Genomic DNA, 24,725 nt, shown 5'->3' with positions numbered 1-24,725 from the left:
AGAACTCTCTCCTCAGCACCAGAACTCTCTCCTCAGCATCGGGAACTCTCTCCTCAGCACCGGGAACTCTCTCCTCAGTACCAAAACTCTCTCCTCAGCACCAGAACTCTTTCCTCAGCATCGGGAACTCTCTCCTCAGCACCGGGAACTCTCTCCTCAGTACCAGAACTCTCCTTAGCACTGAGAACTCTCTCCTCAGCACCGGGAACTCTCTCCTCAGTACCAGAACTCTCTCCTTAGCACTGAGAACTCTCTCCTCAGCATCGGGAACTCTCTCCTCAGCACTGGGAACTCTCTCCTCAGCACCAGAACTCTCTCCTCAGTACCAGAACTCACCCCTCAGCACCAGAACTCTCTCCTCAGCACCAGAACTCTCTCCTCAGCCCTGGGGACTCTCTCCTCCATGCCACTCACCAACCAACAACACAAATGCATAGACCTCAATTTACAACAAGACACTGCTCACTCCTTCGAGACTAAAAGATACGATAATTCTTCCAGCATGCTGACAGCTCATCTGTCAAGTTGAACTGAAGAAATTTCTGGATAAACATGCAATTCTAGTATTGTCACCAGTTCTAGTAACTTGCTGCGGAGGTGAGGGAGTTGGGGAAAGAGCTGTGTTGAACAAGAACTGGAATGAGTGTAGCTCTGAGTGTAGAGCATGATTTCCCCAAGTATTTGGATGGACCTCAAGGAGTTGGAAGAAGAGACTCAGTAGGTGGATAAGCAATTTTAATCATTTTATTTTATTCTAATGCATGTCACAAAATACACAGCACTACCAAATTAAGGCTGAGATTTCGCAAATATTATTCAGGGAAATAACCACTTCTTTGAAACGGGTGACTTGGGGGTAGGTATGGCCCTTACCTTGCACATGGCCCCAGGGTGGCTCCCCAGCACGGCATATGGTCCTCGGAGCGCCACTGCCAGTTACCCCTGGGCACAGAGCCACAAATAAGCCCTGAGCCCAGCCAGAGGCAGCGCGGGCCACTCTTGCTCGTAAGCAGATCAACAAGATAGCTGGTTCCAGTAAGATCATTGCCTAGTGTGCAAACCCGCACACGACCGCAAGCATTTGGATGGTTCTCAGGTGACTGAAATTTGCAAAGACTCGATTATTTTATTACTATTAGAGTTTCACGAGTTCGCAAAAGTACTAACTTCCATTAAGCGGTATCGTCTGATCTCTTCGTATTTCCACTCCCGTTTTCCGATCAGTACATCGTATCTCCACTGGCTCCCATGGCGTCAAGGGACAAAGATAAGGAAGAGCATCATCGCGTTGGCTTCTCTGAGGCCCACCGACTCTCGCAGACTCACCAGAGTTTTCTTCACGTGGGTATATTGTTTTAAAGGAATGATGTCTCCTCTCTTAGGACCATCAAGTAGGCCAGAAACTTCAGTCCTGAGGGGAAAGTCTTGGATTATTGCACTGTGGATAGCGCCCTCATGTGGTCCCAATGTTTAGCTACATTTCGGGATTTAAAAACCCATTTCCAAGCTCTGCATTAAAAAATATGGCAGACAATGACAAACGGGGAGAGGGAACGGCACGGGAGCACGAGCCGCTCGCGGGTACCTGGCCCTTCTGTTGAGCACTGAGAGAGCCAATATGGCAGACAAACGGCTGACCAGCTGCGGGAGCAGGAGAGCCAACACCGGGAGGCTGTCGACACAGGATGCTTCTGGGCGGTACGTTGACAAATCACACAAGAAGTTCTCGTTTCCACTTTATTTTTATCGAAAGAAAATAATTTAAGAGCATAAGGAAGGAAATCCGTCTCAGCCAACCCCCACGAGCTGCGCCCGTCCCTGGTTACGCACCGTCCACGGGCAGGAGGCTCCGAGGAGCTGCTGAATGGAGGAGGCACGAAGTCACCCCCAGGGCTCCGGAGCGAGGCCGGCGGCTTCCCCGGGCTCCTTCCTCCCGGAAGGTTCGAAACAGGCTCAGATATTCCCATGCTCTGGATTATCCCTCATTTCACCTCAGTGTCAAGTGTGGGTCGCAAAAGAAGCTGAGCACACTGGGGCAAGATGTTCTGGTCCTGAATCTCTCTGAGGGAGGCCCAGAGGGTCAGGACGAGAAATTGTGCTTCAGTGTTGGGAAATGTAGTGTTTGAGCAAGAGTCTCCTTTGAAAGAACTGCGGGTCGCTGGGAGCGAGGGAGACGGAGCCCGGTTTGCCGCAGTGCCGGGAGCTCGGCAACCCACACTCCGTCATGCCCGGCGCCACGGGGGGCCGAGCCCATGACAATGAAGGGCCTGTAACTCTCAAAATCTGCAGCACTGGGCAGATTTTGTACAAAATGCAAATTTCTGTGCTGGGGAGAAAATGAATAACGCCATCAGCGTCAGTAACAGATGTGATGCAAGGAAGCACTTCCCGGCATGAGGCTCGGGCCCTTTCTCTTTATGCCAACGAGCGTGGCTACAGGCGCTCTGGGCCGAGCCTTGGGGGGGGCCTGTGGACGGGGCCCTGCCACTCACCCTCGGGTGCCCACCTGGCTGCTGGCAAGGGTGGCAAGAAATCAGAGGCCCCTCCCCCTCTTTTATGTCTTGGCAAAGGAGCCCGAGGGTCCCCTGGCTCGAGGGACCTTCGCTTCATCCAGAACCTAAGTTTACTCCCAAGAAGCGGGATAGACTAGCCATGATGAGAGGCCCCAGGAGGCCCGTCGCCCGCCGAGTGACCAGACGAGTCATCTAACAGGGAGCCAAGCACGGGGCAAACCCCTTTCTCCACACACAACCTTCACAGGAGAGACAGGGCAGGGGCGGGCGGCACCCTGGAGAGAAAGCAGGCGCCAAGCCCTGGCTGCCATGGGCACCCCCGCCTCCCCCGCCGACCTCGCACAGTGCCCCGGTGTCTTCCTCTCAGCCCCTGGAGCTGACCTCTGTGGGGAAAGCTGAGGTTTGGCTGGTTCATTGGTTAAGAACTGGACCTGAAGAACAGTAAGGTTAAGGGCACTGGGGCTGCCCCGTCCCCACGGCCTCGCCCGGCTCCGAGGCAGGTTTGTTCTCTGGGAAACACGGAACCGCAGCGATGACCCAGAAAACGCCGGCGTGTGATTTCCAAAAGCCCAGACGGGTCTCTAGGTGACCGGGGTCACCCCTAAGACACGCCCCGAGAGTTGCATTCCACGAAGGAAATCCACAGGCAGAGGAAACCGTCAAACCCAAGGTTATCACTTTATAAAGGGACTCTTCATTGAAAAAAAGGTTTGGGGTGTGTGTGTGTGTGTGTGTGTGTGTGTGTGTGTGTGTGTGTGTGTGTGTGTGTGTTTTACCTTAGCGTGATTTTCAACAGACAACGCTAGCTTGGCCAAAAGACATTAAAAAAAAAAAAACCCACTTTACGCACCGGCAGGCAGCTCGTTCAGATTCTCGCCGCCCCCACCGGGTAAGGAGCACTTGCGAAGAGCACCCCCGCCAGCCCAGGGCCTGTGAGCGGCCGGGAGCCCAGAGAGACAAGAGAGGTGAGACCACACAGGAGGGGGGCGTCACGGGGCTCCTCGCGGGGGCGGCCGGGGCCACGCTCAGGGGCAGCTGGAGCTTTGGTCCTTCAGGCCCATCAGCAGCTCCGGGGACAGGAGGACCCAGAGGGCACCTCTTCCCCCTGCCGTGACCGCAGGGCCCCGGCCGGGCATCTTCTGGCCATGCTAGTCGTCCCCGGGGGGCCAGACCCCCACGGCTGAAACTCAGGGTCCTGAGGTCGCACTGAGGTGCTTCCTGGCAGGCGTTTCGATAGCCACAGAGGTCACCCCTGCCGCTGAGGCCCCAGGCGGGGACAGCGGGACGTGCAGACACACTCGGGACCGTCAGGTAAAGTGTTTCCCTCCGCCAGGGCGGGCCGGGCTGGCCGAGCCGCGCCTCACCCGAGAGCTCTTCCCGTGGCAGTGACACGCCCTGCCCTGCCACCTGCCTGTCACCGCACTCTTGTTCACTATCCCAAGGACTGGGGGGGGGGAGCCCGGCCCCTCCCTGCCCGCTGCCCCTCCCCACCCCGCCGGGGAGGAACCACAGTGACGCCAGCTATGGCCCCTGGACGCACCGTCACGTGGGGGCTCTCAGAGGGGAGAGGCTTGACGTGGGCCCGGCTCTGCCCCACCCGCACCCCTCCCCGAGCACAGCCCAGAGGGCTCGGCCAGAAACTCCAAACCGTACAAAACCATTTCCCGACCGTCTCCACCACGACGGCGACGCAGCCGGGGACCCGCCCGTGTCCTTCCCTCCCGGGTCTCGGGCGGGGAGCAGCCCGCCGACCCTCCGGCCGACGCACGTCAGCAAGGCTGCGTCTGGGCGGGCCGCGCCGGCTTGGAATCCTGGGTGAGATCCCCCGCGCGCTCTGACTCGCACGATACAGAGGCTGATTTAATCTGACAGCGCAGTAACACCAAGCCCCCAAAATAAAATTACTGAGATGTAAAACAGCGTCAAAACTCCAATTAGTTTTGTATCCGTGAAGCTTCTGGAAGGAATCTGAAAGGCCCCTGTCACGCCGAGCAGGCATCAATTGAAGCTGCATAGATTACTAAAATGTAACCCTCTAATTGGAGTTACTCAGAGCGCGGAATGACAGAAAGAGTCGGGGGAAATGAGAGAAGGTTCCCCTCGCAGAGATGACTCACTGCAGAGACGGTTCATGTGCGTCCCGGAGAGCTCCAGGGAGGGCGTCGGGGGTCCCGGCGGGAAAGGCACAAGGGCACGTGGGCGCCCTCGGATCGGACGGAGGCTTCGACTGTGTGTGGGGCCTGGGTGGCCGTCCTCGGCACGCGTGGGCACCCGCGCCCCGTGCGGGCGGCCCCCTGGCGCCAGGCAAGCCCTCGGCGGGCGCACGGCCCTGGTCACGAGGCAGTGGGTGGCTGGCGTGGGGTCCGTGTCTCTCTCTGCGGGCCAGCGGGCCAGGTCTGAGCGCGGGGCCGGGAGTGGCCTTCCCGGGGTGGCGGCCGGGCACTCACAGCTCGATGACCAGCCGGTCCTCGTCCTCACTGCTGGAGTCGCTCGGCTCCACGCGCCTCTGCTTCCTCATCCCTTCCAGACTCCGCCTCTTGGGGGCTCTGGGAAGGGCTTCCGGGGCGTCTGTGGGCAGTCCGGGGGCCACCGGCCTGGGCGGCTGGGCTGCTCCAGGGGCCTCTCCCGAGGCGGGGCAGGGGGCCCCAGCCACCCCGCGCCGAGACGGCCCCGAGGGGGAGAGCCGGGGCTCGTGTCTGCCACCCTGCAGGGGTGAGTGAGCTGGGGCCGGTGTGTCCCAGGTAGTCTGTCCCGACGCAGCCCCCAGGGCTGGGAGGGGCCCCCTCTGTGGCCCCGGGGAGGGAGCGCCGGCCTCTGTGGTGGCTCCCCCGTCCCGGGGACCTGCCTCTGGCCGGGGGGGGCCCTGCGAGGGGGGCGCAGGGCTCTGGGGAACAAGACTCTGGTGTCGCTGCAGATGCGCAGGGCGGGGCCGCCAGGGGGACTCGCTCCGAACAGGGCAGCTGGGGTAGGGTCGGCCCCGGACCCAGACGCTCGCCGCGCAGGAGGAGGCTGCCGGTGTCCATGCAGGGGTGGGGCGGTGGGGAAGATCCTGGCCTGCCGGGAGCCTCCTGGCGGGGACAGTCGCCAAGGCCACTGGCGGGGGGCCGAGTGCCCTGCAAGGAGGCAGAGCAGAGTGAGTCGGGGGGAAGGGGGCCTCAGGCCAGACGCGAGGGGGGTCTCTGGGGACCTCGTGGCCAGACTCGGGGACTCAGTGCTCACGAGGTGGGCACCAGGCTCGCTGTCCGCCTCCTGCAGCAGCCGGTCGTCGAGTTAACAGGGGCGGCACAGAGGGCGCGGGGGACGCTGTGTCCGTCTCCCTCCGAGAAGCCTCAGTGCCCGGCCCGCCCAAGCCCGAGCTCGGCTGGGGGCCCAGCCCCACGCCCCACACCCCACGACCCCGTCAGCCGGCCCTCCCGGCAGTGCCGGAGCTGCCCGCCCGTCTCCTGGGCCCTCGGGTGCCCCCCACCTGCCCAGGGGCCGCAGGGAGCACAGGGGCCGCCAGTGGGACTCACCTTCAGGGTGCCCTTGGCCATCCTCGAGCTGGGCCTGGGCACGAAGCGTCCTGAGGTTACTGGGTGGCCGGGGTCCGACTTCTCCCCCTTCCCGCCAGCAGGGGGCCCCGCGGGGGCTGGGGCCGGGGGCTCCCCTCGCACGGGCCGACCTGGAAGAGGAGGAGCCGTTACACACCCCGCAGCCCTGGGCAGCTCTGCACCCGCCCCCGAGTGCCCCCAGCCCCGCCTCGGCCAGCAGTGCCCCCTCCCCCCCGCCCGGCTAGGAGGCGCGGAGTCCGGCCCTGCGTGGAAATCCCTTGGCGTGCGAGGCCTGGGGGCCAGTACGGGTGGTCCTCAGCCCCCAGCACGCCACATGGCAGAGCCGCCCCAGGACGGACACACGTTCACTCGGAAGGACACACGCGCTCTGTCCACGTGATGGGCCCCGATGGTGCCGGCCATTGCCGAGAGACCACGGACACGTGCAGGGGTGCAGCGGGGCCCTGGCAGCTGCAAGAGCCATGAACTCAGGCAACTTGCCGCAACCTGGCTGCGACGGCAGCTGCCGTGCAGAGTGGACTGAGCCAGACGGGCAGGCAGGCGCCGGGCGGCCTCTCTGGCCCGGGGTGCAGAGAACGCCTGGGTGCGGAGGGGGCTGAGTGAAAGGCGCATGCCTCGGCCTGCCCGCGCCGAGCCCAGGGAGGAGGGGGCCAGCGGAGGACGGGGAGGAAGGAGCCAGGAGGAAGGAAGGCGACGCGCAGGGGGGTGGTGTGGACGTGGCCCTCCAGCCGCACGGCCAGGCCCCAGCGTGGCCCGAGCACACACCTAACCGCACCGCCAGCAACCGTGAGATCTGAGCTGCACCCGCCCTGCTTCAGGAGTGCCCGGGGAGGTGGGGGGTGGGCGGGCGCGGGGGCGGGCCCGAGGACCCGGTGGAGGGGGGTTGGCTCCGACGCCCGGCAGAGAAAAGTACTAAGTGCCTGGAACCCACCCAGCAGTGACTGTAAATCACATTCTTTAGTCAAGCAGCAGAATCATGTTTTGAAGGCAGACAGTTCCCGAGGCGTGAGACCCCGGGGGTCCACTCTGCGCTGTGACTCGGGGGTCACCTGCGGACGGCCGGGCTCTCAGGGTCGGCCACCACCCACACAGCTCGGCGCCGACGCGGCGTCCTGCGGCCTGGCTGCTGCCGTGATTTGTGGGAGAGGCCTGGACAGCAGGACAGCAGGTCGCCGGGGCCTCCCCGTGCCCCCATCCCCCGCCCGTGATTCACCCGCCTGGACACGGGGCAGAGCAACCGCGGGCTCCGAGAGGCGGTTACCTCACGGCTGAGCAGAAGGACGTTCGCGCTCGGGGCCACTTCGAGACGGGCCCTTCCTCTGGCGGCTGGTCGGGCGATGGGCTCTCGGAAGCCGGGCCCTCTGCTGAGGGGGACAGACGCCATGGGACCTCTCCCCCACTGCAGGGCAGCCCCCGCCTCCCCTGGACAACCTGTGGGTCTGGGGTGGGGGGGACGATTTGCTTCTCTGCCCTCCTCTGCCATCCACATCGTCCATGTGGCACAGCTGCGCTGGGTGTCTGGACTCTAGCACTGAGCACTGTACTGGGAGTACCCTGTCTCTCTCAGGGACGCTGCTTCCCTGGAGTGATTACTCTGCGTTGCTTTTTTAGGTTTCTTCTTCTTCTTCTTCTTCTTCTTCTTCTTCTTCTTCTTCTTCTTCTTCTTCTTCTTCTTCTTCTTCTTCTTCTTCTTCTTCCTCTTCTTTCTTCTTCTTCTTCCTCCTCTTCCTCTTCCTCTTCTTATTTTTCTTCTTCTTCCTCTTCCTCTTCTTTCTTCTTCTTCTTCTTCCTCTTCTTCTTCTCTCCTCTTCTTTCTTCTTCTTCTTCTTCTTCTTCTTCTTCTTCTTCTTCTTCTTCTTCTTCCTCCTCTTCCTCTTCCTATTTTTCTTCTTCTTCTTCTTCTTCTTCCTTCTTCTTCTTCTTCTTCTTCTTCTTCTTCCTCCTCCTTCTTCTTCTCTCTTCCTCTTCTTCTTCTTCTTCTTCTTCTTCTTCTTCTTCTTCTTCTTCTTCTTCTTCTTCCTTCTTCCTCCTCCTCCTCCTCTTCCTCCTCCTCCTCCTTCTCTTCCTCCTCTTCCTCCTCCTCCTCCTTCTTTTTCTCTCTTCCTCTTCCTCTTCTTCTTCCTATTCTTCCTCTCCCCCTCCTCCTCCTTCTTCTCTCTTTTCTTTTTGGGTCACACCTGATGATGCTCAGGTGTTACTCCTGGCTCTGCACTCAGGAATCCTGGTGGTGCTTGGCGACCTTACGAGATGCCAGGGATTGAACCCGGGTCGGCCGTGTGCAAGGCAAATGCCCTCCCCGCTGTGCTATTGTTCCAGCCCCCTCCCAACACATACACACCTTGGGGGTTTCTTGTCTTACTTTTCCATGGGTTGAGCCCAAAGGCCTCCTCCTTCTCTGTCACCTGAGACTTCACTTCCTTGACAAAGATCTTTCTGGAACTTCCTCCCCAGGAACCCAGCTGCGGAGGCCTGGCTGTCCCCCCACCCCGCCCCTCCCCGATCTGTTCGTTCTTCTCTTCCCTCCGGGGCCGGATTCTCATTCTTCTTTTCCCCCATTTCCCTTCTCGCTTCCCAACACAACGCCACAAGGAAGGGACCGAACGTCAGATTGTCCCGGCTCCAACTGCCGGCCCGTCTGGGAACGATGTTCCGGCCTGGAATTTGTGTTCCTGGGAGCAGACCCTGGGTCCCTCTTGCGGTCCAGCTGTCCGAGGGCCCACACCACGACCTTGATGAGTCACCAGCCCCAGAGTGAAAGCTTCTGCTCTTTCGCCATCTGGAAGCTTCTGAGCTCCCCGGCGCTGGGTCCATCTTCAGTCATCGGCCATTCAGCTGCTCTGCCAACCACAACCAACCCTCCGCGTGAAGGCTGCCGGCTCTCCAACTTGTTTCCCTTTGTACTCTGCCCCTTCTTTCTTTCTAAGACCCCTGACTGGGAGAGGCGCGTCCTGGGGTCAAGCTCTATGCCCTCGTCTTTCCTTTCACCTTCTCTAGTTTTCATTTTCCTTCCAGAGAAATTCCCTCGACCTTCGATTACGGTTCCTCGGTGTCTCTCCACCATCCCGTTTCTGATCTCCTTCGCTTTGTCTTGTCTCTTTGGCCACACCCCGTGGGGCGCTGGTCTTACTCCTGGCTCTGGGCTCAGGGGTCCCTGCTGGACTTGGAGCCCCCTGTGGGGCGCTGGGGGTGGAACCCGGGGCGGCTGCAGCCGAGGAAAGCGCCTGCCCGGCCCACCAGCTCTCTGGGCGTGTTTCCGAGTGACTAAGGCAGCATCCACTGCTCCACAGGGACCGGCCTCTCCCGAGAGTGCTCCATCCCCCCCGCCCATGTTCCTGGGCTCCGCACCTCACCAACAACCCTTACTAACTTCCCCAGGGATCTTAGGGACAAGTAGAGGTAAAAAGATAAATTAATAAATAAAAACTGAAACGTGTCCGCCTGCACCCAAGGACAGACCGACACCCAGGCGAGGCTGCAAATCAGACCCAAAGTCCAGAGGAGAATGTGCCCGTCTGAGGCGGGCAGGAACCAAGTCCCCTTGGACACCGCCCCAGCGGGACTGTCTCGGGCTCATTTGGTGCACGAACGTGTCCTGCACTGTCCACGAACCGTGGAATCCCAGGGCAGGACAGGGGTGCTCCGCCCCCGGGGGCTTCTGCGCCTGCAGCGTGCACAGTGCCAGGGGCCGGTTCCTCACCGGCGGTGACCAGAGCCCGTGGGTGGGACGAGGGGCGTCAGGGCGGGGGAGGTGCGCCTCAGGTGTGGGGTGGGAGGCGTTTGGGGGGTTGTGGGACCCGGGTAGAATGTGGCAGGGCAGGAGGCGGGGGCGGGGGCTGATTAGCAGACCGGAACCGGTCGGGGTTCGGGGCTCAGGTCGGTGCTGGGGTTGCCGTGGGGAGGCTTTGGGATTTAACTCCAGCCAGGGAGAAGAAATCAGAGTTTTCTGCAGTGGGTCCGAGTCTCTGAGAGACGCATCGGCTACTCTGTGGCTCCTGAGGGCGCAGGGGGCAGTTGCGGGGTCACCAGGGGGCCTGGGGGACGTGCTGGGCAGCAGCCACCTTGGAGGAAATGGCCGGCTGGCCTCAGATCTATTTTCATTCTCACCCCTGAACGCTCACCAAGAGATAATAATGATGATGAAAGACCCCATGGCTTAGCACACGCCCGCGGCCTCCCTGCCCGAAAGTGGATTAAGCCAGCGTCCCCACGGTGACTGAACAGCCAGACAATTCATTCAACCCAATGAGAAAGTAAAACCAATTAGTATAGAGAAAGTAATCAGATTGGCCAAATGTCTTCCCAACAGCTTGTTTGGGCTTGACGCTTCAGGGAAAGGCCACGCGCCCGTCCGACCAATCACTCCTGATTCATCCGAGAGGCCAGGGAGGAAAATCAATTGATTTAATTTGCCTCTGACCTACAGTCTGCAGAGGAGAGGGGGTTATCTTTAATAATTGTGAAAAATGCTGAAATAATGTCACCGGAGTGTGTTAAACTAATCTGGCTTATTGGAAAAGCAGGCTGGCTGGCTCTCCGATGAACGGCCCTTCTCAAACGCGAGAGGGGGCCCGGCCCGGGCGGATGTGGGCCTGGGCCCGGCGGAGGGAGGGTTGGCCGCCCCCTCGGGAGCGCGGGCCGCGGGCAATCACGGCGCCCGGCAGTGGCGCATTAGACAGACTCGCGCGTCACGGCGGCCCGTGCCCAGCTCTGCGCCCCCCTGATTAAATGCTGCGTTTTTAATCACGTCCCTCTGAACTAATTGCTGGGCCGTGCTCAGAGACAGGCCCGCTAGAAGGTGTCGTCAGAAATTCAAATTGAGCCGTCCCGAAAAGGCTGCGGGGAGCTGTGAAATAATTAGGGAGAAAATCGAGAGAAGAAACTGGGGAGGGGAGAGGGCGAGACACTGCGGCGGGCGTTGCTACACCCCCCTAATCCCTCGCGCCTCACCCCAGCCCCCTGCCTCAGCCTCAGCCCCGGGCCTTATTCCAAGGCCGGCAAGCAGGTCCCTCTAATACCATTATCTGGAGATTGAGGTGGCTCGTTCCCTTCCCTCCAGGCCAGCCGCGCCCAGAGGGCCGAATCAGGAAAGGGACAAGGCGGGAGGTGGCCCAGGCCGGCGGGGTGAGAGGGACAGTCCCCCAGGCTAGCGCTGACCCCAGGTCCATCCTTCAGAAGGTCCCGGAAAGGTGCAGGAGATCCGCTGCCAGCTATGGAAACGGGGAGGGGTCTAAGGGGCGTTCAGAGGCCTGCAGTGTGGCCCGGGCTCCTCCCCACGGCCGGGGTCCATCCTGTGAGTGTTTCGTGACCCTGGTTTCCGAGCTGCTCCACTCACTGGTGCGCGGAGCCGAGACCCCGTGCCGGGGATGTGCCAAGCACCCCGGAGCCAGCGGCCAAAGACGCCGAGACCGTCTGGAAATGGGTCTGAAGGGGGAGCAGAGGGCTGGGGATGGGCTCTCACCCCTCTGGCCCTAACGGTCGGGACTGAGACTCTACCTCAGACCACGCCCTTCCTCCCTCAGTGTCCCCACGGCCACACCGGAGGGTCTCACCCGCGCGCCAGACACTGAACTAGGGGGCGTTTGCAGGTCCCTCGGGCCTGTCACCCCCACCCCCCCTGGGGCAGGTTCCCTGTGTGCAGCCTCTCCGGGAGAGAGCACTGGTGTCTGGGGCTGGAGCTGGGGTGCGTGTGGTGGCCGTCGGGCGAGGGAAGGCAGTGCGGGGACAGCCTCGGTGTCAGCGCCCCTGGCCGAGGAATCAAGAAAGGGCCAGAAACTGCCTTTGCCACTCGCTTCCCCACAGCCTCTCTCAAGCGCGGCTTTGATTCCAGAAGCCCCTCTCCCAGCCTCGCCCCTGCCTCCTCTGACAGATGCGAGCAGGACTCGAACTCTCCCCGAACAGAAGTCCCCCCACACTATGGGCCGCGAGGGCCTTGCCCCTGAGGTGCCCAGTCGGATGGCGGGCGCGTCCCCGGGAGAGGGCCAGGGCCTCAGGCCCCCCCGGCCCCCACTTGAGGGACCCTCCTTTCCAAGTTTCTGAGGCCAGGATGGAAATTGCTCGTGTGGGCGCTTCCTTGGGACATAATTGATCCACTGGCCGCTGCGTCTCATCTTTCCTCAAGATTTACACCCGTAAATGAAGGCGAGATTATTCTGCTTCAGCAACTTCGGAGCACTGTGACTTAACTAATAGCTCTGGGGAGAGAATTAATGCCTCTCTATTAATTCTAATGAGGAGAGATGGAGGAAAGCCATCAGCTCCTGTCAGGGGAGTGGAGCCCCCCCCCCGCCTCCCGCCTCTCCCCCCTCAGAAGCCGGCAGAGGGGAGCGCGGGGGGTGCGGGAGGGGGGCGGGGGCACACGGGGCCAGCTCGAGCCCAGCTCACAGAGAAAGCATGGAAGAAAAGCCGGGCACAAAGGCGCCGTCTCCCTTTATTCAGGCCATTGATTCGAGCCTCTTCATCCCCTCTCAGAAATGGTGTCTTTTATGTGGGTGTCATTAGGGGATGCTTTTACCTCAGAAACCACCTGTAATCACGGCCAGCCCGATGTCTGTGCTCCTGAGGTGAGGGGGCGGGTGGCCGCCACGAGCTAGCCTCAGATGTGCGCCCACCTGAGACTCCCGAGGGGGGCCTCACAGCAGCTTGCAGGGGCGCGGGCGCCACGAGCACTTGCACCTGAGGAGATGGAGGCCGGGGCCCCACAGGGCCGAGCTTGGGGACCTGAGGTCGTGGGGAGGGCCGTCCGCAGGGCCGGGGCCATGGGACCAGGGGCTGATAAATCTCCACAGACCTGCTCCTCGCGGCAGCAGGGCCGAGAGGAACAGCCTGGCCTCAGTGGTGTGGCCGGACACGCAAGGTGTGGCCCAGGGACCGGCTCCCTCCGCCAGGCTGTCCAATCCCTCAGACAAACCCGAATCTGGATTTCTAAACACGGAGAATAAGTTGATTTACTAGTCAGCGCACTGGGCTAACCTGCCCTCCGGGGCCAGCGGTGTCCTGAGAGGCCAGTCAGGGACCGAGGTAACCAGGGGCTGGCAGGAGAATCAGCCACCAAAGCAAGACTGTCCTGGTCAGCAGCCTTTGCTCTTGTGCTAAAGCAATTTTCTAAAATACGCCGTTAAAAATATTTACGGGCGAGCCAACTCATTTTTTGAAATGCAATTTGTTGGTATCGTATCAAATAAGCTCAATAATTAAAAAGCACATTTGGATGCAGCGAAGGGCTGGCGGGAAATCGAGCATGACGTTTCCCCGCAGCCGCGGCTGTGGCAGGGCCCCGGCAGTGGCAGGGAGCTCGCCTGGCGCGGGGAGGGCGGGAAGGACAAATCAGGGCAGCTCGCCATGTGGACCATCTGCATGATTAAAGCGATTTATCTATCAGAGAGGCCCAAAGTGATCTGCAAGCTATAGGAAGAAGGGAAGCTCTGTGGGTGCATGCGTGCGTGCGTGCGTGTGTGTGTGTGGTGTGTGTGCATGTGTGTGGTGTGTGTGTGTGGTGTGTGTGGTGTGTGTGTGGTGTGTGTGTGTGTGTGGTGTGTGTGGTGTGTGTGGTGTGTGTGTGTGTGTGGTGTGTGTGTGTGTGTGTGTGTGTGTGTGTGTGGTGTGTGTGTGTGTGTGTGTGTCTGTGTGAGATGGTGGACGGTTGCTGTGAAGCAGGCCCCCAGCCAAGTGCTGCCTGTGTTTGCAGCGGGGTGAGGGCAGTGAGGACCCTCAGAGCGCATCCTGAGGCTTTCTCGGCCCCGGCAGCCCACAGTTGCCTTATAAGAGTGAAAGAAAAAATAAAGAAGTGACAGCTGGACTCGAACACGCAGACCGAAGACAAGGGGTGAGCGCCAGGCGCCAAGGCATGTTCCCCTGAAGCTCGGGGCCACGGGTCCGTCGGAACCTTGGGGAGATGGCGCCTAGTAACAGAAGTTTGATTTCTCAGGTGGAAAAATGGGGGGCGATGCACAAAAAGAAGAGAAAAATAATTTTTTCGTTGCTAACCAGACCCAGAGTATTTCTGTACTATCCTAATTCTTTTTTTTGAAATTTGCCTCTTCTCAGTAATCATTTCTCAGTCTCTCTCTCTCTCTCTCTCTCTCTCTCTTTTCAGAACCACTCTCCTCTGGTTTTCTTCCCTTTCTCTGACGAAAGGCAATCAATTTGAGAACACTTCACTTACATTTTCTCCCAGAAACCTATTTAGTGTGAAAGTATGCTTAAAATCTTTGGGGAAGTTGAAACTCTAACCATGCTCAGACAATAAGAGAGTGCCCAAAAATAAAGAGAGGACAAATTGTGAGGAAGAAGGAAAACTAAACAAAAAAAAATTTGCTAAATTATTTGAAACATTCAGTGCCAAAATTGAATCAAAAGGACCTACTTTATGGATCATTACTTTCAAACTTTCTTAACTCTAAATGAGAAGTGTAGAGGAAAAAGTTTAGGCGTTGGAATATAATTGATGTGTTTAAGCAATCGCCTCATCATTTCTTAAGATTTATACCCCAGAGAAGGAGGTGTTAGCCTGTTTCAGCAATTCTGTAAGCAATATTACTTAACTAATGGCTTTAGGAAAAGAATATCTCCCCATTAATTCTGACAGGAAAAATAATGGTGCAGAGCCATTAGCTCTAGTCGGAGAAGCAGGGAGGGAGAGAGCAGAGGCAGGAACCCTGGCGTTCAGGCTGCCATCTTGTTTCTCCTTAGGAAAACAGTGTGAGGTGATTTGTGACAGAGAAACCAGGGCTGGGCAACACCCAGGGGGCTGCCTGCTCCGCCTCTTCAACCTACTCCTGACAGACTAAAGGCGAAGATGAAGAAGAAAAAGATCTAATCTACTTAATTTCAGAGAATTACCTCACCATCCTCCCCTAATATTTACCCAGTCTACCTCTTCCTCATGACAAGGTAAACCTTTTATCTCTGAAAGCACCTGTCAGAAACGTTCTCTTTCTTCAGTGAAAGACAGTTGCTTTGATAACGTTGGCCTCAGAGGAATTTTTCCTCTTAGAATATTTTAGTCACTTAAAAGTTGAGTTATGTGGAGAATTTCAAAGACGGGATTCCTGTGAGAAAGTCAATGAGACCAGGAGAAAAAGCAGAAGGGTCTTCTCACCCTGAGACTGAGTTCAGGGTGATTGCCCTTGAAGAAGCTTGTTTATGCCTCATAATGTAGCATCCAGAGCTGATGACGAGAAAATGAAGACACACTCTGAGGAAGACACCCTCTCTGACTGCCCGTGTGAGAAAGGCCATAGAGGAGATGGGTGGTGGGTGCCTCACTCCTGCAGATCAGGACAGAAGGGACCAATGGCCTGGGGAGTCCCTAAAGGTCCCCTCCCAAGAGAGCCCCTCTGAAGATGGTCCTCCAGACAGAACCTTGTGGAAGGTCCCCTTCGGTGCAAAAACTCACACTCATGAGATTAGATCTCTTTCGTCATACAAGTTGCCAAAACTTTGTCTGTTCTAAGCAATTTTATCTCAGGTTTTATCTCAGGAATCATTTGGGGGGGTGGGGAAGGGTTAGGGAGGGGGGTCATTTCCACATAGTTAATGAAAGATCATTTGGTTGCTTCCCTTTCAGAAATTTGTTTTTCACCCCTTAAATATGCTAGTAGGGAGCCCCGAAGCTGTTTGTTTGGGGCTTCACCCAGCATTGCTCAGGGCTGACTTCCGGATATGCTCAGGGCTGGCTCCTAGTGGGACCAAATAACCAGATGGGGGACTGGAGATCGCAGCCAGGCAGCCATGTGTGAGGCGAGCACCGTCCCCTCTGTGTATCGCTCCAGTCCTGAAGGCATATTTGCAAGAACCCATCGGGGAAAAGTTTTTGCCTGGACGATAAGCAAATACCTAAAATTCAGAGAGATGGCAGAGAGATGGCACCAGGTAAAGAAGGAAAAATGCGACCATTAAAAAGACATCTCGAATCTGTAGGACTGAGGCAGAAATCGGGAACCTCTACTCTCTGAATTATTATTTTCAGTGCATCCCATCACTAAATGAGTCTGGAAGAGACAGTCCATTTCTCGAAATATAATTGAAGTATTTGAATGAGCTCATTTTTCCTCAAGATTTGCATCCTTAAAAAGAAGAAATTGATCCATTTTGATGATAATGGCCAGGAAGAAAGATCTTCCCTCTTCTCCTTCATTAATCCCATTAAGGGAAAAAAATGAACTAATTTCAGACTAGAGACAGAGAAAGACGGGAGTCGGTCTCCTCTGGCCTGTGCAGTCCCCTCAGGTCCTCCTCAGGCCAGTTTCCAGGGCAAGACAGCTCTGTGGAGGGGCAGACCCTCTTCCCTCACGCCTGCACTGCTGGCCAGAGGGAAACCCAATTTGACCGGAGGACCCAGGACCTGGAGGAGGGATTCCGTTTCCGTTCTTGTCCCTGCTGAGTTAGTACCGTGTCGCCAGCCATGGCTCCTGGCTCCCTTGTGTGACCCGGAGGGAGACCGTGTTTGGAAAGCTCACAGTGCTCTTCCGTTCAGATATTTCTTCCAAACTTCATTCATGGAAGTGCCCGTCAGAGCTAGGTGAGCTGCTGGCCTTGCACACGGCCGGCCACAGCTTGAGCCTCAGCACCCCGGCTGGTCCCCTGAGCATTGCCAGGGGTCATCTCTGAGCAAGGAGCCAGAAGCCAGTGAGCACTGCCAGGTGTGGCCCCCGAGCAAACAGACAAGACCCCCAACTATTTGAGCCATGTAAAATCTGGTTTGCCCACAGAATTCAAGGTCATTTCTCAGGGGCAGGCAGCCTACTTACGTAAAGGAGGGAAGGGCAGACACGAGCCTAGATAATCTTTAGAAACGTGCCCACCCAAATTTACTCCAGGGGCTCTGCCCTCTGGCTCTCCTCTCCCTCAGTGTGGCTTTCCTAGCCCTGAGAGAAAAGTTACTGGGCCAAGGAGGCCACGATTCCCGCCTCCAAAGAGGGATTCTGTGGCACTGCCACATCTCTGAGGTAAAGTCTCTCTCTTCACAGTGGCTCTGGATCCTGACAGAAAATGAAGGGGGCGGTTCTGAGTTCCTTCAGGTCCGAGGTGGGAGCGTCTCACGGTGGTCTGCTCACTCGGCAGAAGACCCAGCTGGGACGCCCGAGAGGCCCAGTGGAGAGATGGCGCCCAGAGCAGGGGGTGTTGCGGGGCGCCCCAGAGGTGGGGGTGGGAGCCGTCCCCGCCCCAAGGGACCCAGTCCTGCAGCCAAAACCTCCGAGACCCAACCGCTGCCACGCTCAAGGCCGCTTCCCACACGCTCGGGCAGAGCCTCACATATGAGAGAACATACGCCTGGACCACCGGGCCGCTTTCGGGGTCGTGTGACACGTCATGAGACACGCCCTACCCATTCTGCAGTCACCACACCATGGCCGATGGGCTCAGACAGCAGGCAACACAGCATAGAGGGAAATACATATATATATATGCATATGTACATGTTTTCAGACATGTATACCAAAGCTCACAGCACCCAAACTTTAACAACATGTTAGTGATATCCTAAAGAATGCCTTAATGGCTCCTGCCAAAATAGAACAATCTTCACACTGTTTCCTATATCAACACTTTTTTGTAAGCATGTTCAGCAGTTTTTCATAACAGACAATATGAAATATATTATTTCTGTCATGTTTTGGGGCAGGGACTGGGGTTGGGATAGAAACATCCCGAATTTGGGGGTGGGAAGGTGTCATGGTGGTGGGATTGGTGTTTGAATATTAAATGTAATCAAATATTGTGAACTAACTTATAAAATAAATAAATATATATTTTTTTAAAAAGGAGGGAAGTGTTGGACTCAGAGGAGGCCGAGCTCCCACAGACTCCCCGAGTGCACGTCTCCCGTGCTCACCATCAGCCTTAAAGTTGCGTTTATGATGTGAAACTTGAGTCACAGAACCTGGCATCTCATTTGTTTTTACTTCAGAATCTCTCTCCTCAACTCGGAGTCGACCCTTTCTCTTCTCCGTGGCAACCAGCCTGGTTAAAACTCACTGGGAGTGGGCGAAGGCCAGGAGGCCCCCGCGGGTCAGATAGGCGGTCGGCGGACACAGCGCTATGAAGGGCAGACGCCCCAGAGGGAACACGAACACCCCCAGATTCTTTTTTTCCCTATTTTTAAGAACAGGGGCTGAAAAATCAGGCCCACCCAGACACACCAAGCCCTGAGACCGTGCCTGGGGCCTCTCCTCAGCTACACACACCCTCTGCCGACCTAACACAGAGAGACTCAACTCATACCCCCAACACCTCCGGAACAGAGCACGAGCCACATCGAGCACCCAGAACATTCCGCCTGGAGAGGGAGGGAGCGAAGCTGAGGTGAGAGGGAAGGCGGGTGTGCGACTCCGCCCCCCGAGGCGTTGGAAAGAGCAGAATTGAAAGCCCGCCAGACCCTAGGGGCCCCGAGACAACTCGATGTAGAACCTGCCTTCTGTGGAGACCCGGAGGAGACACGTGTGTGTATACACACACATGCTCAACTACATGTGATACAACATGCAAAGCTTTGCAAGAAGTTCCGGAAGCTTCCTAGTGGTCTTGGTGGGAGCCCCGGGGCCCCAGCCACACGACTGTCCCCCAATTTCCCTTGTCAATGAGAAGCCACTGGGGGCCCCAGGGACTCTCACCACTGAGTGCAGAGGTCGTGGAACGTGCGCCCAGAGAGATGACAGATCAAGGGCGCAGAGCTAAGGCCCAGCCAGGCCAGAGGAGGAAGGGACCGAGAAAACCCCGTGCCCGTCCCAGTGGACGTTTACTCAGGAGATATCGACCTTCCTTTGAAGACGCCTCATCACTGCATCCAAAACAGAAAAAAATATAAAGAATATTTACAGCTTAAAGGGTCATGGAGTGAGTGAACACGGTGGTTCTAATGGCCGTCCATGTTATTCCTGTGGATGCCACAGGACCACCGTGAGGAAACGGCACGGACACCCGCCAGAGAGCACGGGTTGGTGGAGAGCCAGTGTGGGACCCACCGGGCCTGGCCCTCTCGGTTGCTTCTCCCTCTGCACTGGCTCTGAGTCCTATCTAGAAGTTTCCAACATGACTCGGCAAAACCCTTCAAATCTCAAAAACTGTTTTGTCTGTTTTACCTCAGCTGTTTATCCGGGACAGAGGACAACCAGTCCCTCAGCTTCCCTGTTGGAGGAGTCTCCCATTGTGAACTACTGAATGGGAGCCCCGGGAACCTCAGGACCAGAAAGTTCTCTCAGGGAAAATCTCTGTCCCTGTCCTCTCAGGCGCACCTGGGTAGGGGCCCAAAGGAGAGAAACTTGTCGCAGGAGGTAGGTAATGGAAGTTGAAATAGGTTCTATGCCACAACGTCGCTGGTCTTAAAATCACAGCCCACCACTGATTAAGGCTTCTGAGAAGAAGCTTCTTTGATGCACTCCCTCACAGATATCAAAGGGAAGGGAAAGCAACCCTCTCCTGCCACATCTGTGTGGCTTTGAACAGCAAAGGAAGGTGGACCTTCATTAGGAGACAAGTAATGAGGGAAGCAACTAGAGCGGCCACACACGTTTCACTCACACACTCTCTCTCCCCCCACACACACCCACACCACACACACACCCCTCACACCACACACACCACACACCACACACACACACCCCAAACACACGTACACCACACACACCCACCCACGCCCACACACACCACACCCACCCACGCCCACACACACACACCACACACACACTCCAAACACATGTATACCACACACACACACCCACGCACACACCACACACACATATACCACACACACACACCCACGCCCACACACACCACACATACCACACACACACCCCAAACACACGTATACCACACACACCACACACACACACCACACACACACCCCAAACACACGTACACCACACACACACACACCACACACACACACCCCAAACACACGTACACCACACACACACACACACACACGCCCACACACACCACACATACCACACACACACCACACACACATATACCACACACACACACCCCACACACATATACCATACACATGTACTCCACACACACCACACACACATAAACCACTTATACACCCACACACACCACACACAGAGCTAACTCCTTGGGGTGGTCTGAGAGGCCTTAGGTTCAGAGAAGGAAAGGCCTCAGCTGAGTATGAAGGAAGAAGAAGGGAGAGAAAGGGCAAGCAAGCAAGAGAGGGACAGAGAGAGAGAGAGGGAGAGAGGGAGGGAGAGAGGGAGGGAGGGTGAGAGAGAGAAAGGGAGAGGGAGTGAGAGAGAGGGAGAGAGAGGGAGAGAGAGGGAGAGGGACAGAGGGAAAGGAAGAGAATGAGAGAGAGAAAGAGAGAGGGAGGGAGAGAGGGAGGGAGGGTGAGAGAGGGAGAGGGAGAGGGAGGGAGAGAGAGGGAGAAGGAGAGAGGGAGGGAGAGGGAGATCGGAACAGTCCGGCTCCGCCCAGCACCCAGTGAGCAAGGCTCCTCGGCCCTGTAGCCCTCCGGGATTGGCATCGCAGGTTTCAATCCTCTTGAAGACCCCGGCTGGGCAGAGGTGCCAATGATCGGGACTCAGAAGGGAAATCGGCTCAGGGAAAGTCCCGGAGTCCCAAGAGCTCCACCCAGGGGGCCAGCGTGGGGGCGAGGGGCTGGGGCCAGGATGTGCGGGCAGGGCTGCTGCTGGCGGAGAGCCGGGCCCGGCCGCCCTGGGTGCCGCTTCCCAAGCCTGACGCCTGCGGGGACGCCGGGACACCCGGGCCCGCCTGGACCCTAGGGGGTCTCGGGTGGGGGGCGGCCTGCCGTGGGCTGCCCAGGGGCCCAGCCGCATGCAGGGGGAGGCAGAGGCGCCCAGGATGGCCCGGTTGACCCCGGCCCCGGCGGCCCCCTGCCCGCCTGACCCCTCAGGCTCCTGAGGCCCTGCAGGGTCCCGGCCCATCGCGGGCAGCAGGCTGGGGAGAGCCGCGCACTGACTCCCCAGGAGCCGCGTTTCTCGGCTGGCTCCAGCCCGGCAGCTCTGCTCCAGCAGTGCTCGAGAGCACTCGCCAGCCCGTGTTTGGGGGGAAATACAAGGAATCTGCCTTTTTCAGAACATTCTAACTTGGGTAAGACTGCGGGGAACAGGGTCCCCTGGGCAGAGCTGGCCTGAGGCAGGGCTGCCGTGACTCGAGGGGGGAGGGCTGTGGAGGGGCGCTGAGGCCAGGCAGGGCGGGACCCTCCTGGGAGAGATGTGGGTCCCTGGGGGGGCTCCGGGGGAGGCGGGGGACACGGGGCCAGCAGAGGAGACGCCAGGGCAGCACCAGGCCCCGGAGCCGGAGTCCCCACGAGGACGCCCCGCAGGGCGCCCGTCTGCGCGCTTGACCCAGGCCCGGGCCGCGCTCTCCCCACAGAGCCAAGGAGACCCCGAGAGCAGGGGGCTGCCCGTCCAGGCCAGGCCGCCTCCGAGGGCACCTGGGAAACTGTCCCGCCCAGACAGCCAGGGTCCTGGGGCATGTAACCCCGCTCCAGACAGGGCGCACGAAGCAGGGGTGCCCAGACACGTGCAGTGTCCACGTGGGGGCAGCCACATTCGGCACCAACCCTCTGAAGAGACAGCCATGTCCCCCTCACTCACACCGCCCCAATCTGGGGGGTTCAGGGCGACTCCACTGAGGGTGGTCACACCTCCACATGGGTCACACCTCCTCAGGGGTCACACCTCCTCAGGGGATCAAACCTCCACAGGGGTCACGCCTCCTCAGGGGTCATACCTCCACAGGGTCACACACCTCCTCAGGAATCACACACCTCCACAGGGGTCACACCTCCTCAGGGGTCACACCTCCACAGGGGCCACACCTCCACACAAGGGTCACACCTTCACAGGGTCACATACCTCCTTAGGGGTCACACCTCCTCAGGGGTCACACCTCCTCAGGGGTCACACACCTCCTCAGGGGTCATACCTCCTCAGGGGACACACATCCACAGGGGTCACACACCTCCTCAGGGGTCACACACCTCCTCAGGGGTCATACCTCCTCAGGGGTCACGCCTCTTCAGGGGTCACACCTCCACAAGGGTCACACACCTCTTCAGGGATCACACCTCCACAGGGGTCACACACCTCCACAGGGGTCACACCTCCTCAGGGGTCACGCCTTCTCAGGGGTCATACCTCCTCAGGGGTCACACCTCCTCAGGGGTCACACCTCCTCAGGGATCATACCTCCACAGGGATCACACCTCCTCAGGGGTCACACACCTCCACAGGGGTCACACACCTCCACAGGGGTCACACCTCCACAGGGGTCACACCTCCACAGGGGTCACACCTCAGAGACCACACCTCCACGGGGCTCACACATCAATGGGGTCACACATCCAGAGGGGTCACACACCCACGGCGGTCACACCTCCAAGTGGTCACCCTGCTAGCCTTCATCTCCTAGCTGCTCCTCTGACTCCACACCCCAAGTCTCCCCTCCCCACCACGGGGGGCCGGGCCAGGGGCACTTTCGGCCATGGGGGGTGGGCAAGGAGACCCCCTCTCTGGCCTCAGGGAGCCCCTGCACCGCCCTTCTCGCCGACTCACATCGTAGTTAAGGCCTGGTCTTGGCTGCGACTCCGTTTGCTGCCCGTTTGCATCCGTCACGGGCTCTTGTTCTCTCGGAAAGGGGGGCCGTGGGAGGGGCGGGCTGGGGTGGGAAGGGGGCTGGAGGGGCTTTGGTGTTCCCCTGTCTGGGATGACAATCAGCCCCGAGACTGGACCAGCCACCCGGGCCTTGGCCACCCTCCCTCCCTCCCTCCCTCCCTCCCTCCCTCCCTCCCTCCCTCCCTCCCTCCCTCCCTCCCTCCCTCCCTCCCTCCCTCCCCCTTCCCAGCTCTCTCCTTGGAGGGGCCTCTGGGATAGCCTGGCTCTCCTCGGGGTCCCGGGCTGCCAGGAGCACTGGCAGACTCCAGAGCTGGGGCTCTGGCCACCCCGGCTGCACCCCACCTCCCCCTCTCTCTCCCTCTCTCCTCCTCTCTCCCCCTCTCTCCCTCTCTCTCCCTGTACCTTCCTCTCTCTCCCTGTACCTTCCTCTCTCTCCCTCTCTCCCCGCCTCTCCCCCTCCCCTTCTCTCTCCCCCCTCTCTCCCCCTCCCTCTCTCTCCCTCTCTCTCCACCTCTCCCCCTCCCCCTCTCTCCCCCTCCCTCTTTCTCTCTCTCTCCCCTCCCCCTTTCTCCCCCCTCTCTCTCTTCTCTCTCTCTCGCCTCTCCCCCTCCATCTCTCTCCCCTCTCCCCCTCTCTCCCTTTCTCTCTCTCTCTCTCCCCTCCCCCTTTCTCCCCCTCCCTCTCTCTTGCCTCTCCCCCTCCATCTCTCTCCCCTCTCCCCCTCTCTCCCTTTCTATCTCTCTTCCTCTCTCCGTCTCCTAGGCTGGGAGGTCAGCCCAATGGCAGGAGCTGCAGCAGTCACCTGGGGCCCAGAAAGTGGGGAGCCACGGGGAGCAGGGCAGAGTGGCAAAGGGCGGGAGCCTGGCCCTGCCCAGCCCGGGCGTCAGCGTCCCGTCAGCGTCCCGCGGGTCCGGGGAGAAGAGGCTTTTTTTTTTTTTTGCTTTTTGGGTCACACCTGGCGATGCTCAGGGGTTACTCCTGGCTCTGCACTCAGGAATCACCCCTGGCGGTGCTCAGGGGACCCTATGGGATGCTGGGAATCGAACCGCGTGCAAGGCAAACACCCTCCCCGCTGTGCCAGTAAAGCCATTGTTTTTCCATCTTCCTGGGCAAAGTCACTTGTAGCGAATGCCGCCGTGAGGGAGGCGAGAGCAGGAGCATCTGCACCCGAGCCTGCTCCCGCCCCGCGCCGCGCCGTGCGCCCTGACACCAGGAGTTCAGCCTTCACTGCTCAGACGCACACCACAGCGTCCGGCCAAACCGGCCTCCCATCAGCATTTGTCAGTAAAGCTTTATTGGGACTCAGCCTTGCCCGTCAGCTTGCGTGTTGCCTCTGGCCGCTCCGTCCTGCCACACCAGAGGGGCACAGTGCGAGGGGACCCCTGAGCTGGGGAAGTCAGAGCTGCACAGCTTATTGCGCTCTGGGTTCAGTATCTGGTGCCACACACACACACGTGCACACACGTGTGCCTGCACACACACAGGCATGCACACATTCGCTTGTGCACACACACACACATGCATAAATAAAAGATCTGTCTGACCCTGCGCGTGTGGCCGAGTCCTGACTTACTCACCGAAGGCCGCGTTTAATTAACCACCTGGTGCCCCTCGGAGCCTTTGCTGAGTAAACTCCGCACGGGGCCAGGGCTCACTCCCTGCCCACGGGTCCTCGTACACGGAACTTGAAGCGAAACGGTGTTGAGCAGGACCAGGAGGCCGTGGCCGTATCTCTCTCTGGGTGGCCTCTCCGCCCTCGCCCCCCCAGTGAGTAGCACCCCAAAGGGTGCCGTGTGCTCGCAGGGGCTGCTCCCTGGTGGTGCGCACAGGGCAGGAGACGGAGGCAGGAGGCTGGGCCTGCCGGAAGGTTCAGCAGAGACACGCCCCACGGGCCAAGACTCCTCCTGGCCCTCCTAACGCCAGCTGGGCTGCTGCTAGGACAGGGGGTCCCCACAGCGCCCCCAGAGTGAAGCCACTGGGCCCTCTGCCGGCAACTAGGCACGTGTGAGGCGTGGCATGAACCACACTTTTGCTTAAGGGTGCCTGGGGCTGGAGGGATGGTT

The 24,725-nt window shown here is 58.9% G+C and overlaps 1 protein-coding gene across 1 annotated transcript in view; it reads right to left on the bottom strand.

Annotated features, from left to right (window-relative positions):
• Positions 1–720: 720 nt before the first annotated feature.
• ZNF831 (zinc finger protein 831) overlaps positions 721–24,725 on the bottom strand; it is a 70,311-nt gene continuing 46,306 nt past the window's right edge. The window contains exons 5-6 of the mRNA XM_055137381.1: positions 6,026–6,174; positions 721–5,626 (exon numbers count right to left, since the gene is read on the bottom strand). Of these exons, the coding sequence (XP_054993356.1) occupies positions 4,988–5,626; positions 6,026–6,174 (788 nt within the window). The 3' untranslated portion in view covers positions 721–4,987. The remainder of the gene's footprint in view (positions 5,627–6,025; positions 6,175–24,725) is intronic.

The sequence above is a fragment of the Sorex araneus genome, chromosome 5, assembly GCF_027595985.1.
Source record: "Sorex araneus isolate mSorAra2 chromosome 5, mSorAra2.pri, whole genome shotgun sequence".
Lineage (NCBI taxonomy): Eukaryota > Metazoa > Chordata > Mammalia > Eulipotyphla > Soricidae > Sorex > Sorex araneus.
Note: the sequence above shows the minus strand (reverse complement) of the source record. Positions and strands in the feature narration are given on the sequence as shown.